Source organism: Podarcis raffonei, chromosome 1, assembly GCF_027172205.1.
Source record: "Podarcis raffonei isolate rPodRaf1 chromosome 1, rPodRaf1.pri, whole genome shotgun sequence".
Classification (NCBI taxonomy): domain Eukaryota; kingdom Metazoa; phylum Chordata; class Lepidosauria; order Squamata; family Lacertidae; genus Podarcis; species Podarcis raffonei.
The window spans coordinates 82,055,054-82,082,079 of NC_070602.1; the positions used below are offsets into that span (position 1 = coordinate 82,055,054).

The 27,026-nt window shown below is 46.7% G+C and overlaps 1 protein-coding gene across 2 annotated transcripts; it reads left to right on the forward strand.

Moving 5' to 3' along the window:
• The first annotated feature begins 23 nt into the window (after positions 1–23).
• On the forward strand, positions 24–27,026 carry SLC43A1 (solute carrier family 43 member 1). 2 transcript variants are annotated; one of them, XM_053398409.1, is made up of 16 exons: positions 27–309; positions 4,354–4,481; positions 7,279–7,456; positions 9,714–9,906; positions 10,779–10,834; positions 11,255–11,331; positions 17,073–17,165; positions 17,967–18,100; positions 18,865–19,034; positions 20,668–20,814; positions 21,062–21,097; positions 22,411–22,549; positions 22,671–22,812; positions 22,935–23,008; positions 24,132–24,255; positions 25,626–27,026. In XM_053398409.1, exons 3-16 carry the CDS (start codon positions 7,303–7,305, stop codon positions 25,818–25,820), a joined length of 1,734 nt encoding a protein of 577 aa, XP_053254384.1. In that variant the 5' UTR covers positions 27–309; positions 4,354–4,481; positions 7,279–7,302; the 3' UTR covers positions 25,821–27,026. The 2 variants fall into 2 exon arrangements, 1 of the variants encoding a protein (XP_053254384.1); XR_008331723.1 differs by lacking the exon at positions 25,626–27,026 and having other exon boundaries at positions 24–309; positions 22,935–23,073; positions 24,132–24,208.

Here is a 27,026-nt window from a genome sequence, read left to right on the forward strand (position 1 = left end):
AGCCTCCGTCTCCCTCCCCCGAAGGCCAACACTTCCTGCGCGGGCCGCCCGCTGCGCGCCCTCCCCAACCCTCCAGGCGCGCAACACGCTTGTTTCTCCGGGGCGGGCGGGACCAGCCACCCCGCGGCCGCCGCTGGCAAGACCCGCCAGCGCGGCGCGGCGCGTAATCTTCGCCGAGGTGGAGGGCAGGGCCAGGAGGAGATCCCCCCCTCCAGCTCTCCACCCCTCCCGAGCGCAGCGCCGGCAACACCTTGCCGAGGAAGAGCAGGCGCGACTCCATTGCCGCCCGCCGGAGATCCGGCGCCCAGTGTGAGTTGCTCGACGGGCGGGAAAGGGGCGCGGGGTGGCGGGAAAGGGGCGCGGGGCGGCGAGTGGCCCGGGCGGGGCTCGCCCTGAAAGCCTCTTTTGTGGACTGCGCTCCGCTCTCCAAGCCGCTCGCCTGCCAGGCAGGGCTCTCCTTTCCACGTGGCAGCCGCTTCCTCTAGCCTGGGCTGGGAAAAACAAATAACTTCGGCCATGTGTTGATTTTGCCAGCCATAGATATTTTGGGTGTGCGGCAGGAGGGAGAAGCAGGGCCGGCCCGGGCCTGGCCGAAAGCTGGAAGAAAGGGGGGGGGGGGGAGAAGCGAAGGGATCGCTTCAAGGGGGGATCGAGTCGCTGGAAAGTGCTGGGAGAGGGTCGTATTAAAACCAATGATCTCCCCCCTCACCTTCCCGATAGCTACCAAAATGGGGTGGCTCCTTCTGCATGGAGATAAGGACATTCTGATCGCTCCCCCTCCACGGTCGTCCTGGAAGGGAACAAAACGGCAGGATCTCCGGAGGGCACAGGGTACTCCTAGGGTATATTCGGCCCCCCAGTAGAATATCTGAAGGGGCTGGGCCCCCCAAATTGATGAGCATTGGCATTCAAATAGTGTTTGAGCACCGCATCTTGTGATCGATTATGCGAGGCGGGGTTTACAGCCCCCCCTAATTTTTTATTCAAGTTGGCCCCCCATACCGGAGGTCTTTGCGGGGTTCATAAATGGGGGTAGGCGAGGTCACCGAGGAATGGGACAATTCCTGCAGTGCTTGAAATATATGTGGCTTTGCTTAGGACTATCTCCTTCCTACCTGTTGCGATGCCCCACTCTGCCCCTTTCCTTGTGGGTGGAGAGGCGACGGGGAGCACGGTTTGGCTTCAGTGGGGCAGTGGCGGCGTGGGGGGCGAGCGGGCGGGTCGGCCAGGGCTCTGTGGGGAACTTAAGGACCCCCTTCCCCCAATCCGATCACTGCCCTTTAGCAACAACTGAATTCCCTCTACTTAAATCCTAACAGATGTTCTTCCCTCTGCTCTTCTTCACACCTCCGGAGACTCCACAGTTTCCTGGAGCAACTTTTTTCTCCTTTCCCCCCGTTAGGGCGCTCTGTCTGATGTTCTTCCCCGGAAATCGCATCTTCCTTGAAACTGCTGCCTTTTGTTCTCCTCCCCCAAACTTCAGCCCCTGGCACATGGGAACTTGCAGCTTTTCTTGTGCTGCTTGTCCCCCCCCCCCCAATGCAGATAGGTCAGGCTCTCAGCTACAGAGAGGGACCCATTCCCAAAGGGGCTCCGCTAGACTGTTTGGTGTCCATTGGGCAGAAAGCCCAGTTGTGTTCCTCCCACAATAGTCATAATAACTGACAATCTGCTGGTGTGCAGTGCTGCCCAAATGCACTAGTCTGCCTCTTCTCAGACTCTCAGATCCCTGTGATGTCTGGAGAAGATGAAAACATTTCCATCCCAGGGCCAATGCTGGGTTGATGATGCCCAGCTAGAACCTGCCCCTCTCAAAAAAACCCCAATATGTTCCACAGATTTCCCACCATAATCTTCAACCCTTCCGTAGGGGAGAATAGGGTCCATTGGACAGCTTGCTTGCCTCTTCCTAATGGTCTTTCTTAAGGCCAAGTCATGTTATTACTTCTGTCTTGGTGGTGGAGAGTTTCTCATGCCTCCTCCCACCTTACCACTATCAGAGCCAAGAAATGGTTGTTTGAAGGTTTGTGCAGACATCTGAAGCAGCCACTACGGGGCATGGCAAACCCATTCGCCGTGTACATGCTGTCATCCAGCTAGTGTGAGCGAGAGAGTGCTAGCATACATTGTGTTGATGCATCCTTGTTTTTAATACACCTGGATGTCTGACAGATTGGTGCCTGCCAGGCCAACATTTTAAATTGCAAGTTCCTTGGTGCAGTGACTTGTCTTTCCTTTCCCCTTTTGCTTATGTTGAAGTGTCGTGCACACAGATGTCACTTTCAAATGTGTGTGTGTGTGTGTATGCCTAAATATAGACTTCTGGAGAAGGTCGCTTCCAGGGTTTGAAATGAATGATGCAACTTTGTTTCAATGTTCTTACGTCTCACTATTTGTTTTTATTGTAACCTTGCGATGGTCAAATAACTTGTGGAACTTCTTTCCCCCTTCTGAAGTTTTTTCAGCTAGAATGGCTTTGTGCAAAGGAGGACAGCAGCAGAACTTTGGCAGGACACACAGTGTTCAGAAAAGCTGAATCTATTGAACTCCCCTATTCTGTTAGACATCTAGGAGCTTTGCCTTCCTTTGCAATTTGATCACCTTACCTTAAGGGGTGTGGAGCACAGGAAAGCAGGGAAACTTAGATGGACAGCAGGATATACAGGCACACTAAACCGTGGGGAACTGTGCAGAGTTCAATAACATCTTTCTCTCTTCAATGTTTATTTCAGCTCCCATCTTAGTTAATAAACACTGGTTCCCAGATGTCTTCCAGGTTTTCCTTTGCCTCCATAAGAACAGAAGCTTGCTTTCTTGTAAAATGAAATTTCAGAATCTCTAGGGTGGATTCAGCTGAGTTGTTGCATTGCAGGAGCCAACAGAACAAGTCACACTAGGGCAATGGGGCTGCCTCCCTCTGCAGTGGGGCTCTGGGTGGTCTGGAGAAGAGGAAAAGATCATTCTGCCTGGCAAGCAGAAAGGCTTGTGCTAACAGAACAATTGCCTCCCTGGAACTTTGAACTGAACAATAACATGCAACCCTATAGCAGATCAGCATATTTCACAGCGATTTTTCTCTATCACTGCTGGAAGAGACAGGGGGAAAATATTTATTTATGTATTCTTTAGTTCTATAATTCATACCCTTTCCTTCTATAACAGGATGTACTCAGAGGAAATAAGAGAATAAAGACATGGAAACATACTTCCAGTCAAATGGCTCAGCCTTCTCACCTGTCTTTGTAAGCCAATTGCCTGAGGAAAAATTAGGGGGCAGCAATAGAAACATTCCACCCTTGGAATTCATTTCTCTTTAGGGCAGGAGTGGGGAATCTTTTTCTGACCAAGGGTCTGGAGTAGTTGGGGCAGATCACACAGAAGGTGATGCCAGACACGTACATAATCACACATCCTTAATGCCCAAATGCACACATATATTGCTCCTCTGTTCCCTCTCCTTGGCTGACGTGTGCAGGTCAGCTGAGGAGCCGGGAGTGATGTTTTCTTCTCCTAACATGCGCGCACACAGCCACTTGTAACTAGACAGTCACACACATACAACACACTTCATACACACACAGACCCCCCTTTCCCCCCTTCTCAGCTTCCCTCTTTCTCAGCTGATCTGTGTGGAGTTTGTGTGCATGTGTTTGTGGAGTTATTTTTATTATGAAACTAATGCGCACAGTGACAGACACCAACTTGGATGGCTTTAAAAGTAAGCTAAGTAGGTTCGTGAATGACAGCCCTGCCCATGGCTACCATCCATGGTTCTATGTTCTCACACCACTGTCTGGGGCCTATGCCTCTGGGCACCTGCCAGTTGCTAGGAAGGGCACTGTATGAAGAGAATGCTTAACAAAATGGCCATTGGGCTTGATTCAGTAGGGCTTTTCTGACGTCCTTAGCAACATCATGGTGCTGGGATGGGGATGAATCCTAAAGTTTAGAGTTTACCTACACTCACCTGGAACATTCAAAATGTCTCAAAAAGACCACCTGTCCTGTTCTCTCATTTCTGTTGAATGGGACACCTTTAAAAAAAAAAAATTCCACCATGTTCCCTGTGTTCGACAGCACATTCTTGTAATGGTGGCTTCCTAAGCACTTCAAGAAGCAGCTGCTTTCTGGCATTGTTTCCCAGGGGTAACATCTGTGTTTACGGCTCCTCTTTCTTTTGCTTCCATGCGAAATCTTGTGGTGGCCACATTTCCTTGGTCTTCTCTTCTTTTGGATCTATCAACACCCCGCCTCCGTCCCCCTGATGTTGCTTGTTTACAAATGCTGCTGGGTTGAGTGTCTTTTCTGAATTCCATTGCCAAGCTGTTTGCTTCCCTTTCTACCTTGCCACAGGAAGCATTAAGTCTTCTGGGAGCTCCGCTGTATCTGTCGAGCTTCAGAAGTCTCAGCCCCAAATGCTCAGAAGCAAAAGGCTGCCTTCAGGACTCGGGAGCCCAGCATAACACTTGGAGCCCTTACAAGTAAGGATAAGGTTCTGCGGTTGGGCAATTTGGCTGGGGCACTTGTAGTTAAGTCTCATGAGGGAGTCATGTTTACAAGCTTTCCTTTGCAGCTCCTAACATTTGAGCTTTCTGCTCGCTCATAGAACATTTTGTCTGCATTTTACAGCAGTGCTTTATGGCAGGACAACATTAGTATCATCCCATTGTTTTATTTTTTTTTTAATAAATATTTATTGGTATTTTCAACAAACATATAACAATCAAAAACAAAAAATAAACAGAATAAAAACAACACAGAAATACATAAAATTCAAAACTTAACAACAATAAAAAAAAAGAAAAAACACATAAAGTTTCAGATACTTATTTTCCTTAACCTTATTTCTCAGACCTCCTCACACCTCCCCTTCTTGTATTCCAATTTAAATTGTCAATTCAGCAAATCCTTAACTTATTTCTCCACTTTAACTTGAACATTTGTTCTAACATACTGTTATTTTACTTTACTTCTTTTTTCCATTTCCTCAATTTATTTTTACCAGCCTTATTTCTATTTAATTTAAAAAACCAGTTTTACCTTATCCAAATTTACACATCAATACTTATACCTCATTAATTATTCTTAAACCTTTTTCCTAAAGTCGACCAAAATTTCCCTTCCACGATTTTCCCAGTTTCCATACAACTAGCAAAATATAAAAAACAAAACAGATTATATTTATGTACCCTTTGGATTCCCAACCTCCACCCACCCTTTTCCCGGTTCCAGTCCCCAACCAATATCCATCAGTCTTTATGTTATTTAGCCTGGAGATCTCACGTCCGAGGCCCTTATATCTCTCTCAGTTCCTTTCTGCCGGTCTTTTTGATAGTCCTTGATGTTAAACCCCAAGTCTCGGAGAGGCTCCGGCCCAACAGGATCCATATTGCTTCCAGCCAGACCTCCGTACTTGAAAGCAAAGCCTATGGGGTACTCCAACTCTTGTTTCATATTTCTTTCAAATCCACATGTCCCCAAAGCTCCAACTTTCACCTTCAGCAAATTTGTAATCCTCAGGTCTTCAGATCTCCTCCAAAGGAGATCTCTCCATTTTTCAGACTCCCATTCAGGCCAGGCTTTCCACATCAAATTTTTATTATCCTTTTTTGTCATCATGTCAGGCCTCATATTGCAACTCTCCTTTGACTTCTGCAGAATTCCAGCTCCTCCTTCATTTTCTTCTAAAGCAACATATTGCTCCATCATGTCAAAACTTTCAGTTTCATTTATTTGTTCAGTTGAATGGGCTTCCTGTTTCAAATCCTTATCAGGATCAAAACTGTTATTTACTGTCAAGCGTAGTACTGAAACCTCTGTAGACAAAACAGCAGTGCTTTATGGCAGGACAACATTAGTATCATCCCATTGTTTTAGATTGGGACTAAGATATAGCAAGTTGCTTATGGCTGCTTTGGGAGTTCAGGGCAGAGGGGAGGTCTTAGTCACACTCACATCATACATCTAAAGTACATGGCTTTCCCCCAAAGAATCCTGGGATCTGTAGTTTACTCCTCACAGAGCCCAGTATCCTTAACGAATGACAGTAGCTGGGATCCTTTGGGGGAAGCCATGCATTTTAAATGTATGGTGTTGTCATCCTGAAATAGAGGCCTCCTTGGTTCACAGCTAAAATATCACACAGATGTTCAAACTATGCCCAGTTCACATGTGTAGCTGGATTGCTGCCTATCCCTGATGTAAATATAATTAATTTAATATCTGCATGGAACCCATGAGCATCTATACACATGCTGCTGTTTTCAGACATCCAACTGAACATGTGGAAGTCCTTTCCTTATGGGTTTTAATTCCGTGTAGAACAACTACACAAGCCACCATGCTATTTTGTTTGCCCTGTCCCTCGTGTTCTGGATGGCTATATGTAAATCTTTTCCATTTCACATTTCTTCCTTTCTAAAAAGGGAGGGGGATTTCTCTCTTTCCCCAGGGAATTCTGGGAATTGTTGCTCTCAGAGGGGGTTTCCTAAGAACTCTCAGCACCCTTAATAAACAGCACTCCCCAGGAATTTTAGGGGGAAGCCATGACTGATACTGCTTTAAATGTAGAGCATATGTAGGTTCTTAGAGCAGTCAGTGCTCTGCAGCAGAGAGTGGCTGGCAGATCTGCTATATGCTCTTGCAAGGAGGGTGGACTTGCAACTTTCTTTGCAGTTCTTACCCCTCTGAATGGCTGCTGTTGCCAGGCTCTCCTTCCCTCACGTGGAGAGCCACAATGCAGCTGGTGATGCAGCTGACTCATCTGTGGGAGAGCTGGGAGATCAGCCATTGGTCCTCTGGCTGATGGCTGGGCCAGGAAATGCACTTGTGACTTGGTGGGAATTGCACGCTCTACCACTCCAGTGTCTTACCCCTTCCTTATCTTAACCCTGCTAGCTGTCCCCATCCACTTTAATAATAATAATAATAATAATAATAATAATAATAATGCAGAATGGCTACCCCCACTGTGTAGTATTAACATGCAGACAGGATGTTGCATCAGGATTAGTGCTAATACAGTGTGGAGAATAGAATATTTTGTTTTCCTCATGTTTTGATTTTTCAGTCCCTTCCTTTCTCCCTTTCTGAATCAGGACACAGCAGCTGTTGTTCTGCTTTGCACCTGTTTACTTTCCTGCGTCAAGAGTTGTCAGTGGGGTGGCAAACTGCACACTACTCCCCCATCTCTGCTTTGCTTCAGCGATGGCTGTTTTTCGTGCCTCTGATAAGACTGCCGGGTGCGAGGAGTGATGTCCACCTTCCTTTTCTTTTCAGCCTGGTCTCCAAGTCCAAGGGAAGATGGCGCCAAGCCTGCAGCAGGCGTACCAGCGGCGCTGGTGGATGGCCTGCACCGCAGTGGTGGAAAACCTCTTCTTTTCTGCCGTTCTGCTGGGCTGGGGCTCCTTGCTGATCATGCTCAAGCACGAAGGGTTCTACTCCCATATATGCATAGGTGAGACAGGGGAAATCCCAGGGCGCTGCTTGCACATTTATGGTGAGGGAGAGAGTGGGGTAAGGCAGATGAAGAACGTGGTAGGGGCTGGGCAGGGTGAATTTCAGAAAAGATCCTGAGCAGAACCCTTGACCGATGGTTTCCAAAAAGCTCTGCAGAACCCCTTCCTCATACTCTGCTCTTTTGAGATCCCTAATCAATACAAGGATGTTTCTAACCAGGTCAGACTTCTTCTGGCTGTGGGTCTTGGTTGGAGCAGAGTTTTTATGAACTAGCCTAATAGAGAATGTTGTACTGTGTGCAATAGAAACTCTGGTGTGGATATGAGACCAAGCAAAAGGACTCATCCGCTTCAGCCTTGGTAGGGCTGGCATTCAACTGCCTCTGGTTCTACCCCGACCTTTTGACACTGCACATAGTTTTCTTTTATTACTATTTTTTGTAATTTTTTTGTAAATTGTAATTTTTTTGTAAATTGTAATTTTTTTGTAAATTGTAATTTTTTTGTAAATTGTAATTTTTTTGTAAATTGTAATTTTTTTGTAAATTGTAATTTTTTTGTAAATTAGTTTTCAATTACTAAAATCCAATATAAATCACATTTTATCAATACCAAATTGCAATTCAAATTCAAATATCATTATAATTATTAAATTAAAAAGCCAATTATACATTTTGTGTGACCCGCTGAGCGTGCTAGATTTCAAGGTAAAATAATTTTATTTCATCCTGCTTCCGAAAGCTTATTTAATCCAATTACATTCAGTCTTGATCTTAATCCCTTATCAACAGCTACAGAGTTTTTGACTTCCATTTGTATTAACACTTCTAATGAATTTTATTTCTGCAAAAGGAGTTCTGTATCCTTGCACACAATTTTCTTGATTGTAATCTGTTTCTGATACTGTATTTTTATATCGTAAGTCACCCTGGGACTTCTTGGAAAAAGGTGGGTAAGAAATCAAATGTGTACTGGTACTACCACTACTACAAAGATACCTAATTCATGTGTCTTCTCTACCCCACCCCACTCTCCGCATCAAGCATGTGGAGTTTGTGTGACTGACTGAAAGTCAAAGCAAAGTGGCATGTTAGACTTATCACATGGAGGCTGTTTGAGAACTTCTAGACAATGCCATACTACTGATGCCATCATAGCACACAGAGTAGGACATCACATACATCCACATCATACTTTTTTATCCTTATTTATTTAATCTATATCCTGTTCCTCTCGAAGGCACGCAGGATGTCAGACACAGGAATAGTAATTATTTATTATTATTATTATTATTATTATTATTATTATTATTATTATTAAGAACAATGAAAAACTGTTAAGAAACATTCTAAAAACAGTGAAAAACTTTCACAACCTGTGATCTCTGGGTTGCTGGGCACAGTATCTTACTGTCATCAAATACCAGGTTAAGCAAGAATGTTCTTAAATTCCTCCTGAAAGTCAGACACGCCTCACTAGGGAGGGTTCTCTGCCAATGGGGAACCACCTCTGTAAAGGCCTTGTCATGGGTCCCCACAAACTTGGCACCCCTCTGGAGTTTCCCCACGCTGAGGTCAAGTGGGTAGGGCTGGTGGGAGACATTTCACACCTTGTGGAAGCACAATATGGCAACTGCGGCTACCCATTAGGGCAATAGTAGGCAGAAGCAATCACACAGAGGCTGTTTCAAACATTCTCCACATGATAAACATAGCCTATGGGCCTGTCTTGAAGTGAGAGTGCCTGGTTCCCTCCTACAGGCCTCAGGGCAAGACACTTGTTCCCCTCCCAGGATGCTAATTTGCAAGCCACAGATGGCCATCTTATCTTACTATGGGGCAAAACTTTAGAAACACCTGCTCCCATTATAAATTGAAGTGATACCCTCCCTTCTCCAAGCCCTTGCCCCAGGGACCCATTTTCCCCTCACACTGATGCTTCCCGTGATTGCATATCTCAGGTAGATTCCTTCCCTTGACCACAGTGTAAATGAGACAACCCTTCTATAGTTTTACAGGTCCAAGACAGGGCTGATGCTGGATCCCCAAACTTATTCCACCCCAGGCTCTGTTGCTCAACCTGCTGTGGAGCAACACAGATTCTGCATTTCATCCAGCACATCAGGGAGGGGGAAGGGTGAGAAATGGGACCTCAGGGGTAGAGAGCAGCCTGCTTGCCCTAGGACACTGTGGGTGTGAAAGTGAGAAATAAATCAGAAATAAGTCTCTGACCCAAGCTGCCTCTTTCTCTTCCTAGGTGCGAATGACACTGATGCCACTAACGGCTCAGCTGCGACTACCTCGTCTCACCCTTGGCCCAGCTGCGTGGAGCAGGAGGAGATGCTCAACCTGGGCTTCACCATTGGCTCCTTTTTACTGAGCGCGGCCACTTTGCCTCTGGGGATCCTCATGGACCGGCTTGGCCCCAGGCCACTGCGCTTGGTCGGCAGGTATGGATCAGAGATCGAGAGGAAGGAATGGGGAACCTTTCTTCAACTGAAGGGCCTTTCTGGACAATGTTCTGAGGGCTGCTTTCCAGGGGTTCTGTGGGGCCAGTGGCAAAAGTGGGTGGAGCCAGTAATGTACATTTTACCTTTGTATGGTAGGCGAGTTTCTAGACATGCCCCTTTCTCTTCTCTATCCAGACAAGCAAGAGGCATTAGCAGAGTTCAAAGACACATTCCAGCCAGGCAAAAGCGCTTGGGGGTGAAGCAAGTCCAGGGAGGGCTGTGGCCTTGGGAAATTTTTGAAGGCCAGATAGAGAGACCTAGAAGGCCAGATTTGGCCCCTGGGCCTGAAGTTCCCCACCCCTGGTCTAGGGACTGTGACAAATTTGCCCTGAGGGTGCTGGCAAGTGGGTTCTTGTTTCAAAGGGGTCTGGAATAATAATAGTAATAGTAACATTTATTTATTTATACCCCGCCCATCTGGCTGGGTTTCCCCAGCCACTCTGGGCAGCTCCCAATATAATAATAATAATAATAATAATAATAATAATAATAATAATAATAGCGATAAAACATCAAACATTAAAAACTTCTCTAAACAGGGCTGCCTTCAGATATCTTCTAAAAGTCAGATAGTTGTTTATTTCCTTGACATCTGATGGGAGGGCGTTCCACAGGGTGGGTGCCACCATCGAGAAGGCCCTCTGCCTGGTTCCCTGGAATAGCAAGGCGGGGTCCACTGGATAGGCCGCCGAGAAACTGAGAATGGGTTGTAGTTTGGGGGGATGACTTCCTGACATGGTTGTGGGGCATCTCATTGAAGGCATGACTTAGCTTTGCATTGTTCTCATACGTCTGCCTTAATTTCTCTGCAGTGCCAGCTTTGCTGTTTCCTGTGCTCTCATGGCCCTGGCAGCCTACAAACCACCAGGTAAGACTGGCCATGTGGCACTTGACTTTCAGTAGCAGTGTGGAGAATTCCCCCACCCTCCCTCCCTCCCACCAACAAGGAGGATGGTTCTGCAGCATCACCCCTCTTGACCAACTCCCATAGTCTACCCTCCCCCTCCTGTTGTGCCTCCACAGTAGGCAGCATGTGGGCATGAGCAATGGGGCTTGCAAAGGAGAGTTGCTGCAGAAGCCATGGCTGCATCCCCCTTTCTGGCTGCAGAAGCCTAAAGACAATCGGATGGTTCTCTAGGTCTGCTCCACGCCCTTCCCTTAGCAATCTCACATGGTGCTCTCAAGCCCTATGGACAATGTCACTCCACTATTTTTTATGCCCCCATTCTTTGCAGCACCCCATTGTCTCCTTTGTGCTCACCCCACATTTCTGTTCTCTTCCCGCTAGTTCTTTCCCCGCTGATTTTTCTTGGCCTTTCCCTGAATGGCTTTGGTGGTATTTGCCTGACCTTCACCTCCTTAACTGTAAGTATGGGGGAAACTGACATATTGGCCCTTTCACTGCATAAAGAGATGGGTGGCGATAGTAGGAGATACCGGAACAATATTCTTCACCCATATTCATTCCAAGGACGTTGGAGAGCTTCCCATGTGGCCTGCGTTGAAGATGAGTTTTAAGTCGGGGGTGGGGGACCTGTAGCCCCCTGGGTGTTGCTGGGCTCCATCAGCCCCACCCAGCAGGACCAATGGACAGGAATGATGGGAGCTGTAGTTGAGCGATCTCAGAGAGGTCACGGATTCCTCACCCCTCCTTTAGGGTCTGTCTTGTACTGGTCGCCTCTCTCCCATTTTCACAGGAGCTGAGAGGGGTGGGTTACATTGCCAGAACTGTACAGCATCCCCCTCCTTCCCTGTCCTCCTTCAATAATACCGCCCCAAAAGCCGTGATCTCATAAAACCTGCAGCGAAAAAGAAATTGCGCAGAATGACATTGCAAATACATACAGTTTACAGTTTAAATATGTTTTTATTGAAATATTTTTTCATAGGTAACAAAAGTACATTCAGTGTCTCTGTTTTCAAATGGTAGAATCCTTCATACAGGTCAGTTGCAGTCAGTTTGAGGCCTTTTTTTGTAGACAATGTGGGTTGAGGGAGAAAGAGAGGTGGGGAGAGAGAGGAGAGGAAAAGAGAGAGAGAGAGAGAGAGAGAGAGAGAGAGAGAGAGAGAGAGAGAGAGAGAGAGAAGGGGAAGGTGAGGGACACATTAAACTTTCATTCTTTACATAGTATATGAGTGGAGCTTTTTTGTCACCGTCGTGGGGGTAGGCAGTATGCAAACACATACACACATTTATTGATCTGTATGATTTGGTTTAGGCTGGGATTTGGCTTCATCTATTGAAGAACACTCTTTTTGCTTTTTTTTTTTAAAAGCACCGTCCTCATTGAACTCAGACAACCCCCTTCCTCAACTTGATGCCCTCCAAATATTGCTGGACAACAATTCCCATCATCCCTGATCACTGGCCATGCTGGCTGGGGCTGATAGTAATTGCAGTCCAACAACATCCAGAGGGCACCGGGTTGGGGAAACTGCAGATGATAATGACATAATTCCCCTGCCAGGGAGATCAATGAGGGCAGGGCTTCTGTCTCTTTAACCCTGGTGGAGAAGTGCAGCTTTGGGCACCTGTGGCTTTCCAAGCAGGGTGTGGCGTGCAAAAGTTGAACCTGCCAAAGGCTCCCTCTTTTGTACAGCCATTAAGCATACAGAAGCCCTGTCCTTGTTTATAATTGGTTGTCCCAGGCGGTAGCTGCTACTTGTTTCCCAAGGAACAGGGTTACCAGCAGCAAGAAACGGGGACGCACACAATGATTGGCTCAGAGGCAAGGTGTGGCAGGGGCAGGGCACTGCACAGGACTGGCAGGGTGCCTATCTATACTTTGCAACAAGTATTGCTGCAGTCCTGTGTCAAGGCTGAGTATGTGGCTGCAGGAGTACTTAAGAGAGTGCAGAGCTGGCCTCCTTGTCATTTGCATTTCTCACTGAGCTTCTTTGCATCGCTCAGGAGTTATGTTTTTCTTCTTTGATAGCACCCGAGACTATTTTGATTTCTTTCATAATTTCTGATAACTTGAGGCAAGAACCTGGGTAACTGAAGTGCTGGGCCCCTCTCTCATTTCAAACGCAGCTGCATACTTGCTCGTATCTGAGCTTAGGCATCATCTTTTATTCTGAGCTAAATATACTGCATTCTGTGTATAAACACCTACTGGGAATCTCAGCCCTGCTCCTGCAAGGAACCCAGAAGGTGTGATTTTTACATGGGGACATCCTATATCCACTCTCAACCATCAGTTTACATCTGTGTCCTCAGTCTGCTCTGTGAACACCATACACCCCACACTTCATGACACTGCCATGGTGCAAAAAACTAGACCAGATGCATGACTCCTCATGATATCTAAGAGGACGCACCAGAGATCTGCTGCTGTTGTTAATGTGTCGGGTTTCTGAGATCTGCATGTAAAAGCCATGATGATTCATGAAATCATAGAATGGAAATTTGGAGGTTAGCCTCTTTTGCTCAGAACTTTAAATTTTATATTAGTAATTATTTGTCAAATTTGTATACCGCCCTGCATCCAAAGATCACAGGGCTGAGTGACAGATGAGACTCCTAAGAGCATAAGAAGAGTCAGCTGGATCAGACCAGTGGCCCATCTTGTCCAGCATCCTGTTCTCAAATCTTGTTGCCTGGATTTGAGCACAAGAATCTTTTCCCCTCCTGTGGTTTCCAGCAAATGGTATTCTGAAGCTTTTTTACCTCCAACTGGAGGCAGAGGAGAGCCATCAGGGCTAATAGCCATTGATAGTCCTCTTGCCTTTGTATAGTAAGCTGTGTTCCAGCTATGCACAAGTCAGAGGTTGCTCTGCACACACAAACACATCTCCCCAACCCCCATTCAGGCCACTGAGGTGCATGCACATTGTTCAAGGACATGTTCCAGCCAAGCAAAAGAACTCAAGGGTGTGAAGAGAAGGACCAATGACAAGTTTGGCCTGGGAAGAGTCCCAGGGGTCAGATAGAGAAGTTTCATCTGGCCCCTGAGCCTGAGGGAGACTCATGTGACTGAGCACTTTCCCATGGAATTAAATCTTTGTACACAGAAGACAATTGACTCACATCATCTTCACCCTCCTCTTTGTGTGGAGGACCATTAAGTCATGCCAGCTTCCATCTGCATTTTGAGGTTGCACTGTTCAGAAACAGGCTTTTTTCTTCCTTCGCTGTATTTAAAAACAAGCGGGGAAAGCAAAGCTCGGCTGCTGTATGGGTGGGTTGGTGCAGGGAAGGACACCTACGCAGGATAAAAGCACGAAGAAATAAGTAGTCTCCCTTTGAGACCATAATTAAAAGCCCAGGTGTTTGTTTTCTACTAAATCTCTCCGTCCCGCTAGCTCTCTCATGCCTTGTTTCTCTGCGCTGTGGTATAATTTGTGTGATTTATGATGGAAGTATTGGCAACAAGTTAATTTGAGAAAAATCCGCCCTCGTAATGCTCAGCAATTAAAGTGATGCAAATCTGTGTGGTGGAACTCAGCCCTGCAGGTTGAGACATCTCTCTGCTCTGCATGCGTGTCTTCTTTCCAAGTGCAGAGAGTGTTCGTGTAAAATGTGAAGCCCCTTTTACTGGTTGCAAGAGCACCTCTCTGTGTGCGTGTGCATGTGCAAGTCCACAACTTGTCTGTTTTGGCATAGGGTGTGCGTATTTCATTGTGTAATCCGTCTCCTGTTCAGGTATTGGGAGGGACATGCGTGCCTTCTCATTCCTGTTGTGTAAGATTCCAGGGAGTGCAAAGTTTTGAGGACAGAGCTCTGTGGTGACATGACCTGGGAGAAGTGACCGAAGACACCCTGTGCCTTTTAGAGCCACGTCAAAGAGGGCATGTTGTAGGCATCTCATCATCTGGGACTGAGAAAAGCTGCACTTACTGGAATTCCCTCTTATTATACTTTTTTAAAAAGGCACATGAACCCTTTCCTTCTGTGCTATAGTCACCCTAGCACAAGATTTCCCAAACTTGAGTCTCCAGCTGTTTTGGGACTACAACTCCCATCATCCCTAGCTAGCAGGGCCAGTAGTTGGGGGGTGATGGGAGTTTTAGTCCAAAAAACAGCTGGAGACCCAAGTCTGGGAAACCCTGTCTAGAAAAACCCATGTTGCAAGTCCATGTCATGGGTGGTGATCATGACAGGAAGAGTGGCAATCGTCTCCCACAGTTGGTTTGTCCCTGTTGTGCCAAACCAATCTGTGCTGGCAGAAAGAAAGGGAATATGATATTGAGGACGAGTGGGGTGGGGAGATATCTTACCTGGTGCTTACCTCACTCCCTTTGTGGTGGTGTTTGTGTGCATGCTCTAATTATTTCCAGTTCTTCCCAGAACACATAAGGAATGGTGCTTGCCTCACTATTAGATCACAGTGCCTTTTTGTGCCTTCTTGTACCCACAGGGTACATATACATAAGCCAGGAAAGGGTAGCATCTGGCCAATCAGAAGGCTGGGTCGAGTGCCCCACCCGCTTCCCCCTTGCCTTTGGCAAGGGCATATGTTGAAGAGCTGGAGTGTGGCAGAGTCTCCCTGTGCGCCACTGTTTACCCAAGCAAAGTGCTTGGTTGGCAGCACGCCACAACCCCGGGGCTGTTGCAAAGGAAAAACAGGTGGATAACTAGAAGGTTCACCCTCCAAGTATAAGAATATTTTTTTGGGAGTGGAGTACAAATAGCTCAGTGGATGTAAATGTTTGGCTCTCGGAAGGTCCCAGGTCCAGCCTCGGACATCTCCAGTTGAAACGGTTCTAGTCATAGGGCTGGGAATTTTATCCCTGCCTGAGATATTGGATGGTCTCTGGTGGGTCAATGGCCTGGCAGAATAAGGCAACACCATATGTTCAGTTATCTCTCTCTGATGCTGGTGTAGCTTACATCTTACTAAGGCTTCTGAGGGCCACAGCTGTTCTATACCCAACCTTGCATTTTTAAGATGCTGCAATCAATCTAGAAATTGGAGTTTCCCTTCCGGAACAGTAAACTAAATGGAAGCCAGGTTATTATTTCTCCTGCTCCCCACTGACTTATACACATTCCTACCTGGAGGTTTCTTAACTCTTCACAACACCTGAACTCCCCTCCTGATAAACAGGTGGCTTTTTTTGGTGTCTCTGAGACACCCAATAGTTTTACCAGCCTCTGCTCCAGTACCTTAAACAGCAGCTTGATTTGCAGAGATTAGAAGACAATAGTCTTTATCTTTTCTGCTCTTGGATATTAGCCACATCTTTCTCTGCTTTGTTTTACTGTGGATTAGTAAATCTGGGCTAATGACTATCACTTCCTAGTTCTCCACTTGCAACAAACCACATGTATCCAGATCTTCTGCATGTACCCACGTACCATTCATTTTCTTTCATGCATTCACCACCCATTTTACTTGTGTGCCGCTTTTCCACACACACACACAGACACACACACACACACACACACACAAATCATGCTTAAAGTGGCTTACAACAAAGAAATAGATGCATTTCAAACAAACACGATAAAAACAATATCATAGTAACATAGCAAAACAACATAGCAACAATTTCAAAACAAAAGCAATTTCATAATAACATGGCAAATAGCAAATATAATAACATACCAGAAAACCACATTCCAGAACTGTAAATATAGCATTCCTTAAAGAACATGCAGAACCCAATAGCAAAAATGACAAGGGAGCTTCACAATTTCCCCTTCATCCTAGAAACACCCCTCCCAAGATGAATTGAAAGAGCAAACTAAACCCCACTTTTTACCTTCTGTGCACTGAACTTGGTTAAAGTTGCAACACTTACCTGGGATTAAGCCCCCTTGAACTCTGTGAGAAATACTTCTAAGTAGGCATATGTAAGTTGGGCTGTAACACATGTTGGATAATTAAGCTGTGATACGTTTATGTAGAATGTGCCTCATCTGTAGTAAATGAAAGCTCAGAATGAGAGATGCAATGAGAATTTGGAAAATAAACAAGATTCCAGCCATTTGCTCCCTGGAGTGTGATAATCCTCCAGTACAGCCTTTGGAGCTTCCATGGTGTTCTGTGAAGTTCTTGAATAAGGCAGAAGGACTCTAGCAGCCCTACAGAAGAAGCCCTTGAATTGGAGTGGAAGCAGGACATTTCTGCTAATTGTTTTCTCCTTTTGTTTCTCCTTAGCTGCCCAACATGTTTGGACACCTGCGGTCCACCTTCATGGCCCTCATGATTGGCTCGTATGCTTCCTCTGCTGTTACATTTCCTGGGGTCAAGGTATGTAGCAAACCTGAATCACCCCAGCTGCCTAGTGTGGAGTGTCCCACTATTACTTAGGGCTTGAGGCAGCTCCCAGATCTATGCCTGTGTGCTTCTCTCCTGGCTGACGGAGCCTTACAGTTGATTCAGAGATAATATTTCCTCCATTAGACCTGTTAGGGGTATTGAAGGGAGGCATAAGGTGAGGCAGAGTAGAATCCAGGAGGTATTGGTTGAGTTCATACATAACACTATACCATAGCTTGCTTTAGCCATGGTTTGTTCAACAATCCACAGGGTGTCTCTCACATGAGCAAACAAACCATGGCTTTCTTCTCTGATGCTTGGTTTCCCCTCTTCCCCAGCTGCTCTTGCCCTGTGCCTCTGTAGCTTGGCAAGTGTCTAGGGTGGGGTGGCCAAACAAACCATGGTTAAACAAAGGCTGTTGGGTTCAGACAGAATGCCACACTTAGTTAAAGCAAGCCATGGTTTCTAAACCAACAACAAATCATGGTTAGTGTTAGACTGGGTTTGATGCTCAAAAAAGGACACTTTGGCTAAAACAAATTGTGGCTTAGTGTAGGGTAGCCAACGTGGTGCCCTCTAGATATTGCAGGCTGCAGCTCCAGTCTTCTCTGACTATCAGCCATGCTGGTTGGGGCTGATGGGAACTCTGTGTTCTCCAGGTGTTCTGGACTACCTGTTGGCTTCCCCCTTGATTCTACTTTGGGAGACTGCCCAAGCCCACCTGAGGCCTCCTCTGCCGCCCTCTCTCTTCTCCCACCCCTTCATTTCTGTCTCCTGTCCCGTTGCTGTTAGCTGATCTACGACAGCGGAGTTTCCTTCATCACCATTATGCGCGTCTGGTCAGGCCTGGCTTGCCTCATCTTCCTCAACTGCATGATCAACTGGCCCCATGAATCCTTCCCGGCTCCCGAAGAAGTCAGCTACATGTAAGCAGCAGCCGGTTCAGCCTTAACTGAGGAAGGTTGCTCCTGTTCCCGTCACCTGGGGCAGGCAGTCCCGTGGACAGAGAGAGCTGCTTTCTGTGAGGGAGTGGGGAGGTGGCTATCCCAACAGCAGCAGCACTTTGGGTACACTGAGTGGCCTTCTCTGTTTGGGCAAACTGGGCAGCTGGGTCTGGCAACCCTTTCTGATTTCCTAGGAAATGAGCACTGTGGGAAATTTAAAGGGTGTCTAAAGCCAGCTGTCTGGTGCTGCTTGGAGCCAGGGAAAACCAACCAAAACAGGCAGGGCAGCAGTGGGCCCTGCCAGTCATGGCACATGGCCAAAGACGCCAGGTGCTGCTGCTGAACCCTGACCCTGAGGCACTTCTACCACATATGCCTGTTTCCACTCTAAGCAGTCCACAATACCTGAGACTCAGTTTTATTGCCCTCCTTCAGCCCAACACAGCTCATATTTGGACTTGGGCCCATTGGGCTCTCTCACTACTTCAGAGGTGGGCAGGCTTTAGGCTTGTGGGATCCACCTCATTTTCCACTAGAGCTGTGGCAGTGCATCCCATTTTGCCGCTTGAGGCAAAACCAGAAATGCCGCCTTTGCTTCTGCCGCTGGTTTAGAACTGGCACTGGCACCAATTTCCCGTGAGACAAGATGGCGCCCATCATAGCACAACACTGAATTTCTCCCATAGGCTTTGCCCAATGTGGGGGGACAGCAAGCATGTAACCTTCCCTCCATGTCCCTGAGATAGGAAGAAGATCAAACTGAGCAGCTTAGCCCTCGACCACAAGGTGACGGGCGACCGGTTCTATGTGCACATGACGGCCGTGGGGCAGCGGCTGAGCCAGAGAGCGCCACATCTTGATGGCCTCTATCCATCTGTGGAAGACCTGCACCGAAAGCCCGTGAAATCCTCTGATCGTGAGTGCCCCCTCATTACATCACCACAGCTCCCCAAGAAGGAAGGAAATCCCGGCTTCCCCGGCTTGTCAAACAAAACCTGCGGTTTGGTTCGGCGCCCGTCTAGTGTTCCATGGCTTGCACACAAACACACACAGGTCTCTTGCAGGTCAAGGGGCTTCCTCGAGGCTTCCTGAGGGATGGGATGTACTATAGATTTATTCCTGCAAGGCCTTGGGCCTCTTGCGTCAGGCTCTGTTCCTGGCAGTGGCTGCAAGAGCTGAGAACAGGCCCTGGCATCTGGCTCCATCTATCGGCAGGAGCAAGCCATTGCCGTTTCCTTTTGACATCTGTCTTGCTCTTGTGAGGAAAAACAACTTCTAGGGAGTGGCTGGGCTTTCTCTGCCTGCGTAATGTGAAGGAATTAAACTCGAGGAGGAGGTTACTCTAGTTCATAGCAGAAAACAGGACTGAAGCCCATTCCTGAGTCCATCCTTTTTTAAAAATAAAAAAACCCTTTCCTGTATTCAGGCACGATACACTAAGTACACACTGTCCCCTTAAAGAGTCTCACCTCCCATCCCATAAACCAGATGAATCCCCTGCTGCAGGCTGGAGTTAAGAGTCCTGCCGGGGAGATGTATATAGCCTTGTAAATAATCCAATGGAAGTTGCCAGCAACTGTGTTGAGCCTGAATTCAAAAGGTAAAGGTTTTACCAAAAAGAGCTACCCCCTTCTTGTTCTCTTACAAGGTATAATATACAGACCTTTGAGTCTCAGAAGTGCCTCCGTCTCTACTAAAGCTCACCTTTTTCCAGAGCTGAAATGATAGTGAAGTTAGTGCTTTTCCATGAGACTAATCTTTCCAATAATCTTTTTTGGTGTTTGCCACCCGCAGGGCTGTTCAGATGAAACACCCTATGCCTTCAAAGATGATGGACAGGGAGCAGGATTGCCCTGTTAGCCCAGCCAGTGTGCTCCATGTTGGTCTATGGGGATGGGCAGCAAGAGGAAAATCCCACACCCCCATATACTTCAAGCAGGTGGCACTGTGGTCTAAACCACCGAGCCTCTTGGGCTTGCCGATCGAAAGGTTGGAGGTTCGAATCCCCACAATGGGGTGAGCTTCTGTAGTTCTGTCCCAGCTCATGCCTACCTAGCAGTTCGAAAGCATACCAGTGCATGTAGATAAATAGGTACCGCTGCGGCAGGAAGGTAAAAGGCCTTTCCATGCACTCTGGTTTCTGTCATGGTGTTCCGTTGCACCAGAAGTGGTTTAGTCATGCTGGCCACATGACGCAGAAAACGGTCTGTGGACAAATGCTGGCTCCTTCAGCCTGAAGCAAGATGAGCGCCACACCACATAGTCGCCTTTGACAGGACTTAACCGTCCAGGGGTTATTTACCTTTTTAACTTTACCTTAAGTGAACACAAGATTTTGCTCTGCTTTGTCCATCTGCACATCCTTATTAGGTCCTTCTGGCTGCTGTGCCACATTAACCCTCTAAATTAGGAAGGGGAACCTACAAATGATTGGCCCCATAGGCCCCAGCCCAGCATAGCCAGTGGCAGGGCTTGTTGGTGTTGCAGTCTAGGGAAACTTGAAGTTTTCTCCATTCCTGATCTGTATTCCATGCTCTGTTTGGCTCCAGGTGCCACCCCCTTCCGCCGCAGTGTCTGCTCCCCCATCTTTCTGTGGAGTCTCTTCACCATGGGCATGACCCAGCTGCGTGTCATCTTCTACATGGCAGCCATGAACAAGATGCTGGAGTTCCAAGTGACAGGCGGCCAGGACCCTGGTGAGGACTGATAGGGGAACGATTTCCCAGCAGCCAAAGGAGACCAGGAAGCAAAGGGGAGAAAGATGGGAGTTGGGGGAGAATAAACAACGTAGGAGACTGGGAGAAGTATTGCTTGCAGGGTGACCTACAGAATAATTGTGTAGAGTTGGTAGGGGAGTGAATCTGGGTCTGTTGGGACAAGGTCCTGGTCCAATTACTGTGATGCAGTTTTGTTCTTTCCTTCTTCTTTTCTTGGGCATTCCAGTTCCAGAAGAGTTGGCGGATGAAGCTGAGGAAACAGGTAGGAACCCTCATGTGAGATGAGCCTATTGCAGACCTCTCCATGTATGTATGCGGTAAACAAGCCCTCTGTTCATCGCTCTGCCTGTCCAGGCTTTGAGTTGGTTGGGAACTTCCATTTCCTAGGAAACAAAGCCTAGACAAGGGATCCCAAGTCTCCTTTTAAAATCTCAAAGCCGCCTCCCTGCAAACATAAAATGGTTCTCAGCCTGCTTTGGAAAATTTAATAAGTCCAAGTAGCAATTTTTCACAGTGGCAAGTTATGAGTGCTGATGGAGCATAACTGGCCCATCTTGACTGATAACCAGAGCTGCCTCTGCAGCTGCTGTTATTAATAAATGAATTACCTTTTACATGTGTCTCAAAGCAACTTACAAACAAACCATAAGAACAGCTAAAAATAATTTTGAAAATGGTAGGAAACAACAACTGAAGCAATACAAAATGAACACCTAAGGCAAGAAATCTTTTCTTCTAGCCGGAAAAGCTTGTCAGAGCAAAAATGTCTGCAGTTGTTTCTGGAAAGTACAGATAGTGCTGTATCTCCACAGGGATTCTGTTCCACAAAACAAGGGATAGCCACACTGAAAGCCCTGCTCTGAGTTACTTTACTATGGGGCAAGCTGCTGATATTTTTGGCACTTTAAGGAGAAATTCTCCGGCTGAAGGCACTGCCCTTCTGGGTATATAAGGGATAAGACAGTTTCTCAAGTAACCTGGTGCTGAGCTGTATACAGAATGGAGAGACTGGAAATGGGGGAAAAGCAAGTTTTATCCCATGGGAGGAATACTGGGTTTCTGGTCCTTTGTCTAACATAGCAGGTGATGTTAGGAGCTGTAGGAGCTGTTGAGTGGTAGTTTATTGGTTTACAATTTTGTTTTGTTCTTTTTATCTTTTGATTGTTAGCTGCTTAGGATGGGCCCTTTGCCCCGAGAAGTGGCCTAGAAACATTTTTAAATAAAAAAAAGCTTACCTGGGGAAAGTGAGGGCCAGACTGGATTAGCTGAGAGAAATAGAATGGGAAGCAGGGACAAAGAGGAAAGGATGAATGTGGAGTGGTGAATTCATGCTGTGTGGACAGGCCTAGACCAAAGCATTTCTCCATGGCAATTGGTAAATGCTTCCCACACCATCTGCACTGGGCACAAAGGATTCTTATTTCTCATATGTTTGTTCCACCCTGCCTCCAGCGAGTTCAGAGTGGTGTGCATAGGGCCTTTCAGATGGCAGTCTAACCACTGCTGGTTAGCTTCAGGTGAGGAAGTCTTTCAGACTGTTCTCTCATTCCTTCCCCCTTTCTTTTTGCTGGGCAGTTGGCTTCTACTCCTCCATCTTTGGTGTCATGCAGTTACTGTGCCTTCTCACCTGTCCCTTCATTGGCTATGTGATGGACTGGCGCATGAAGGACTGTGTGGATGCACCAGGGAACATCAACAGCGCTGGATCGGCAAGGTGAGAGTCACAATTCCCCTAATTTCAAAAGCGGAATCGGTACGAAGACCAAACCTGAATGCTCTTGGTGTGAGGATGTTGCAGTCACAGGGGGCTGACCGTTCTCCTTTTTTCTCCTTAGGACCGAGACAAAAGGAAAACCAGCCAAAGTTCGCTACTGTAAAATCCAGAAGCTCACCAATGCTATTCGTGCCTTTGTCATCACCAACCTACTGCTGGTGGGATTTGGTACCACTTGCCTGATCAACAACCTCCCTCTCCAGGTAACTTCTGCCCCACTTCTCATTTCACCCATGATGCTCCTTGGCATATGGCCTCCCCCTGACCCTGCCCTTCATCGAATCAGCCCTGTGTGGCTTCCTTCATTTTGTTTCTTTCTCCACAGTATGTGACCTTCATCTTTCACACCATGGTGCGTGGTTTTTTCCATTCTGCCTGCGGAGGTCTCTATGCCGCTGTGTGAGTTATGCCACTGTGTGGAGCGCCCTTTGCCCTCCCAGCTTCAGAGTGGGACCAAGATTATGGTCAGCACCAGCTTCCCCCCAACCTGGTGCCCTGCCCTCCTGCTGTAGTTGAACTCCCAACTCCCATCAGCCCCAGCTAGCATGGACAGGAGAGAGGAGAACTTGCACTGTGCTTCTTACGCTACACCAGGGATAGGGAAATCCCAGGCCAAATAAGGCCTCTTATCAAACTCTTTCAAATGTGGATACGCCCTGATTTGGGTCTAGTTTTAGTTCCCCCTCCCAAAGCTATGTGGCTAAAGCACAAGGCATGGGGAGAGTTCCACAGGAGGTGGATGAAGCAGGAGAGACAGCCAAGTGTGCTCCTTTCCCCTTCCTAGTAGCAGTTTCCGTTTTGGAGCTGCAAAGCAAGACCATACAGGTGGGGGAGAGGGAGGGCCCTGTGTGTGTTTGCATTCTGGTAATATTGTCTGCCACTCCAAAATCTCATGCTGTGACACCTGCGTGAAGAGCAGCTCCGCTCTCTGGCTCTACTCATTGGCTGACAGGCAAAGAGAGCTGGAAGCGAGGAGGAGGAGATGCCCTATCGGCTGGCTTTCCCCTTCTTTTTATCTCTAGTTATCTTTTTTCTAAAGGCAGCATATCTTCCCTAACAGTTGAGAGTTTGAGCAGGGGGAAAGGAGCAGCAATAAAGAGGCAGTTTATCTTTCCGTTTCTGTTGCCAAACCTTAAAGCGGTTCCTGCTTTTCAGTAGAAGCTGTTGTCCATGTCACTACTAACTTTGTCCATTCGCACATTCTTTTCCTCTTCCTGTTCATAGATAGACATCTTTATGTGTTTCACATGTCCTTGTTCAGCCTCTGCCAATCTGGTGCCCTCCAGATGTTTTGTACCGCAATACTTTTGGGGGGGATTTAAAACCCAAAGCAATCTGGAGGGAACCAGGTTGGCAAAGGCTGCTTTAAAATATGGATAGATTTTTATATCTTTTGAGCAGCTGATCCACTTCCCAGATATCTGGAAGGTGTGTGCAATGGGTCTTGGGAGTGGGGGAGGGTTGTTACCAGCTTCTGCGGCATTTTGAGTCTCACCCTCTGTACGCGATTTCTGGTTGCCAGGTATCCATCCAATCACTTTGGTACATTGACCGGTCTACAGTCCTTGATCAGTGCTGTATTTGCTCTCCTCCAGCAGCCATTCTTCATGGCTATGGTGGGACCACTACACGGTGATCCCTTTTGGGTGAGTTATGGCTTCTCGGGGTGAAGACTGAGGTTGCTTTTTAAGAGGGATCGCAGTGAACTTTTCACTTGCAGTGTGGATCCGGTCAGGGCCGGATTTAGGTTTGATGAGGCCCTAAGCTACTGAAGGTAATGGGGCCCTTTATATGTCCAGCTGTCCTTTGTCAACAACAAATTGTCACTGTTTTTTGTGTTGAATATATGCTATATGGTAATTTATGGACCTAATAGGTATCTCAAGCCATTTGCACATAACAAATAGGAGCCTACACAACACAAAACACTGTTGCTGTATGTAGGTTTTATTTTATTTGTTTTTTATTTTGTATTTTGGAAATGTACATTCAGTTTTTCTCCCCTTTAAAATTTTTTTTGGGCCCCCAACCCAAGAGTGGGGCCCTAAGCTATAGCTTGTTTAGCTTATACGTATATCCAGCACTAGATCTGTTTTATACTTGTGCACTACTTTTAACAAAGAAACAAGCATCAGCATTTGTTCATTCACCCCACATCTTGAAAAAAAGAAAAGAGATTTGCTAACATTTTAAAAACAGTTACAAACCTACCCTGCCAGTGTGGAGAGGTTGGTAATGTCACATGTGCTGAGCAATAGGTGCCTGTTGCAGCCAGCTTTGTGCTCTAGCATGCTGGTGCAGTGCGGGAAAAGGAGCAATCACAGGATGGTGGCTGAGTGGGCATGTGCCTGCGCATCATTACACTGGCTTCCAGGAGGTTTCTGAGCTCAATTCAAAGTGTTGGTGCTGACCTTTAAAGCCCTAAACGGCCTCAGCCCAGTATACCTGAAGGAGTGTCTCCACCCCAATTGTTCAGCCCGGACACTGAGGTCCAGCGCAGAGGGCCTTCTGGTGGTTCCCTCACTGCGAGAAGCCAAGTTACAGGGAACCAGGCAGAGGGCCTTCTCGGTGGTGGTGCCCACCCTGTGGAATGCTCTCCCATCAGATGTCAAGGAAATAAACAACTGTCTGATTTTTAGAAGACATCTAAATACAGCCCTGCTTAGGGCAGGTTTTTATTGTTTGATGTTTTATTGCATTATTATTATTATTATTATTATTATTATTATTATTATTATTCTGTTGTGAGCTGCCCAGAGGGCAGGGTATAATATTATTTTACATGTGGAAACAGCAGGATGCATCCTTCTAATTCATCAAAGGGAGGATATTAAAAGTTTCTGTTCACTTGACTTCCTTTTCTGAGTTGGGACTTCACAGTGAAGACAATATCCCACTTTAAGGGCAGGCCAGGAGGTGGAGCCAGCATTTTCTCTTCCCCTCATTAGCATTTAGCATAAATGTACATCACTGGGTCTGCACTCCCGTTGCTGATTCTCCTTGCCCTTCTCCCCAGGTGAACCTTCCCCTCCTCATCTTCTCTTTTGTGGGCTTCCTGCTTCCCAGCTACCTCTACTTCTACCGCCACAGGCTCCTCCAGGAACAGGCAGCCAAAGAAGGGATTCCAGATCAGGCGAACGGTGCCCAGATGAAACTCCAGGACAATGCAGCCACCAATGGCTTGTTGAGCAATGATGCCACCACTGTATAAGCCAGGGACAGGGAAGGTGGGGAGCTGGTGGGTGACAGAGAACAGAATGTGGAATCCGAGTGCTGAGCAGATGGAGTGAGATGCTATTAGAGAGGGGAGGGGGAAATACTGTGACAATTTTATATTTGGGAACTATGAAAATAACCGAGGTGCTTTTAAATCTCAACAAATGCCTATCTATATTTATATATATATATCTATATACAGAAAGAGAACTCTATTTTTTTTGCAGAGTATTTTAAACGGCCCTAAAACTTTTTAAATAGATGCTAGGGCAGTGAGCATTAGAGGACTAGAATAGTTTCTAGAAAGGTCTCTCTCTTGCTGACAGGTGCCAGGTCATGGTGTCTATGTCTAGTTCACACCACTTAGCCAGCACTTTCCAATCATAGTCTCAGCGTTCTGAGGCTGTGCTGCCAAATTACCCTTTTCGGTTCCCTCCTCTCTGCCATGGTGGTTATTGCAGATGCAATCAAGGGATGAATGAAACCAGCCTTCCCCAGCCTGGCGCCCCCCAGGTGTTTTGGATTTCAACCCTAATTGACCTCATTTGTGGATCTGGAGGGCGTTAAACTGAGGAAGGCTGAATTAAAGCACACAGATATCTGTCCAATTTTAATGCTCTTTTCTCTCTCAACTGACTCTCATGAGTCAAAGATGTTTCCTCAGCTTCCTTGTATTCTGGCAGCTGCTGTTGGGGATTCAATATTGGGGCATCATTTTACAGCTGATACTGCAAGTCCTCTCTCCAATCTCCTAATCCCACACCAAGCTTTATGAAAACAAGCTTATCTTGTCCCGAGACTAAACTCCTCTGGCCTCTTGAATGCTATGTGTGTCTCTACAGGTTTGGACCTTCTCTTGACAGCAGTTATGACAAGATGTGCAAATTACAGAACTGGTTCTGGATTACTCTGGGGAGGATGTTAATGTAACAGGATTTGTAATAGAGGAGAGCAAGAATGTAATTTTTAATGACTTTCAGCTGAATTATATCCTAGCAAGAGCGACTGTAGCAGTGCTTTCTAGAGGCTGGATTTCAGGTATTATACCAGGTATATTGCCGGACTCCAACAAAAAGACTTATTTATTTATGTTTAAATTTCTAGTCTTGCCTTTCTACCAAAAATTGTCCTCAACGTGGCTTAGAGCAAGACAATCAATCAACAATAAAACGAAACCAGTTTTGGTTCGATTTTATTACTA

Coding starts and splice junctions, on each gene's coding strand:
- SLC43A1 (XM_053398409.1), top strand. CDS start 7,303: ATGGCGCCAAGCCTGCAGCAGGCGTACCAGCGGCGCTGGTGGATGGCC. Junction 21,098..22,410: donor GGATGAAGCTGAGGAAACAG/GTAGGAACCCTC, acceptor TTTGCTGGGCAG/TTGGCTTCTACTCCTCCATC. Junction 23,009..24,131: donor GGAGGTCTCTATGCCGCTGT/GTGAGTTATGCC, acceptor TCTGGTTGCCAG/GTATCCATCCAATCACTTTG.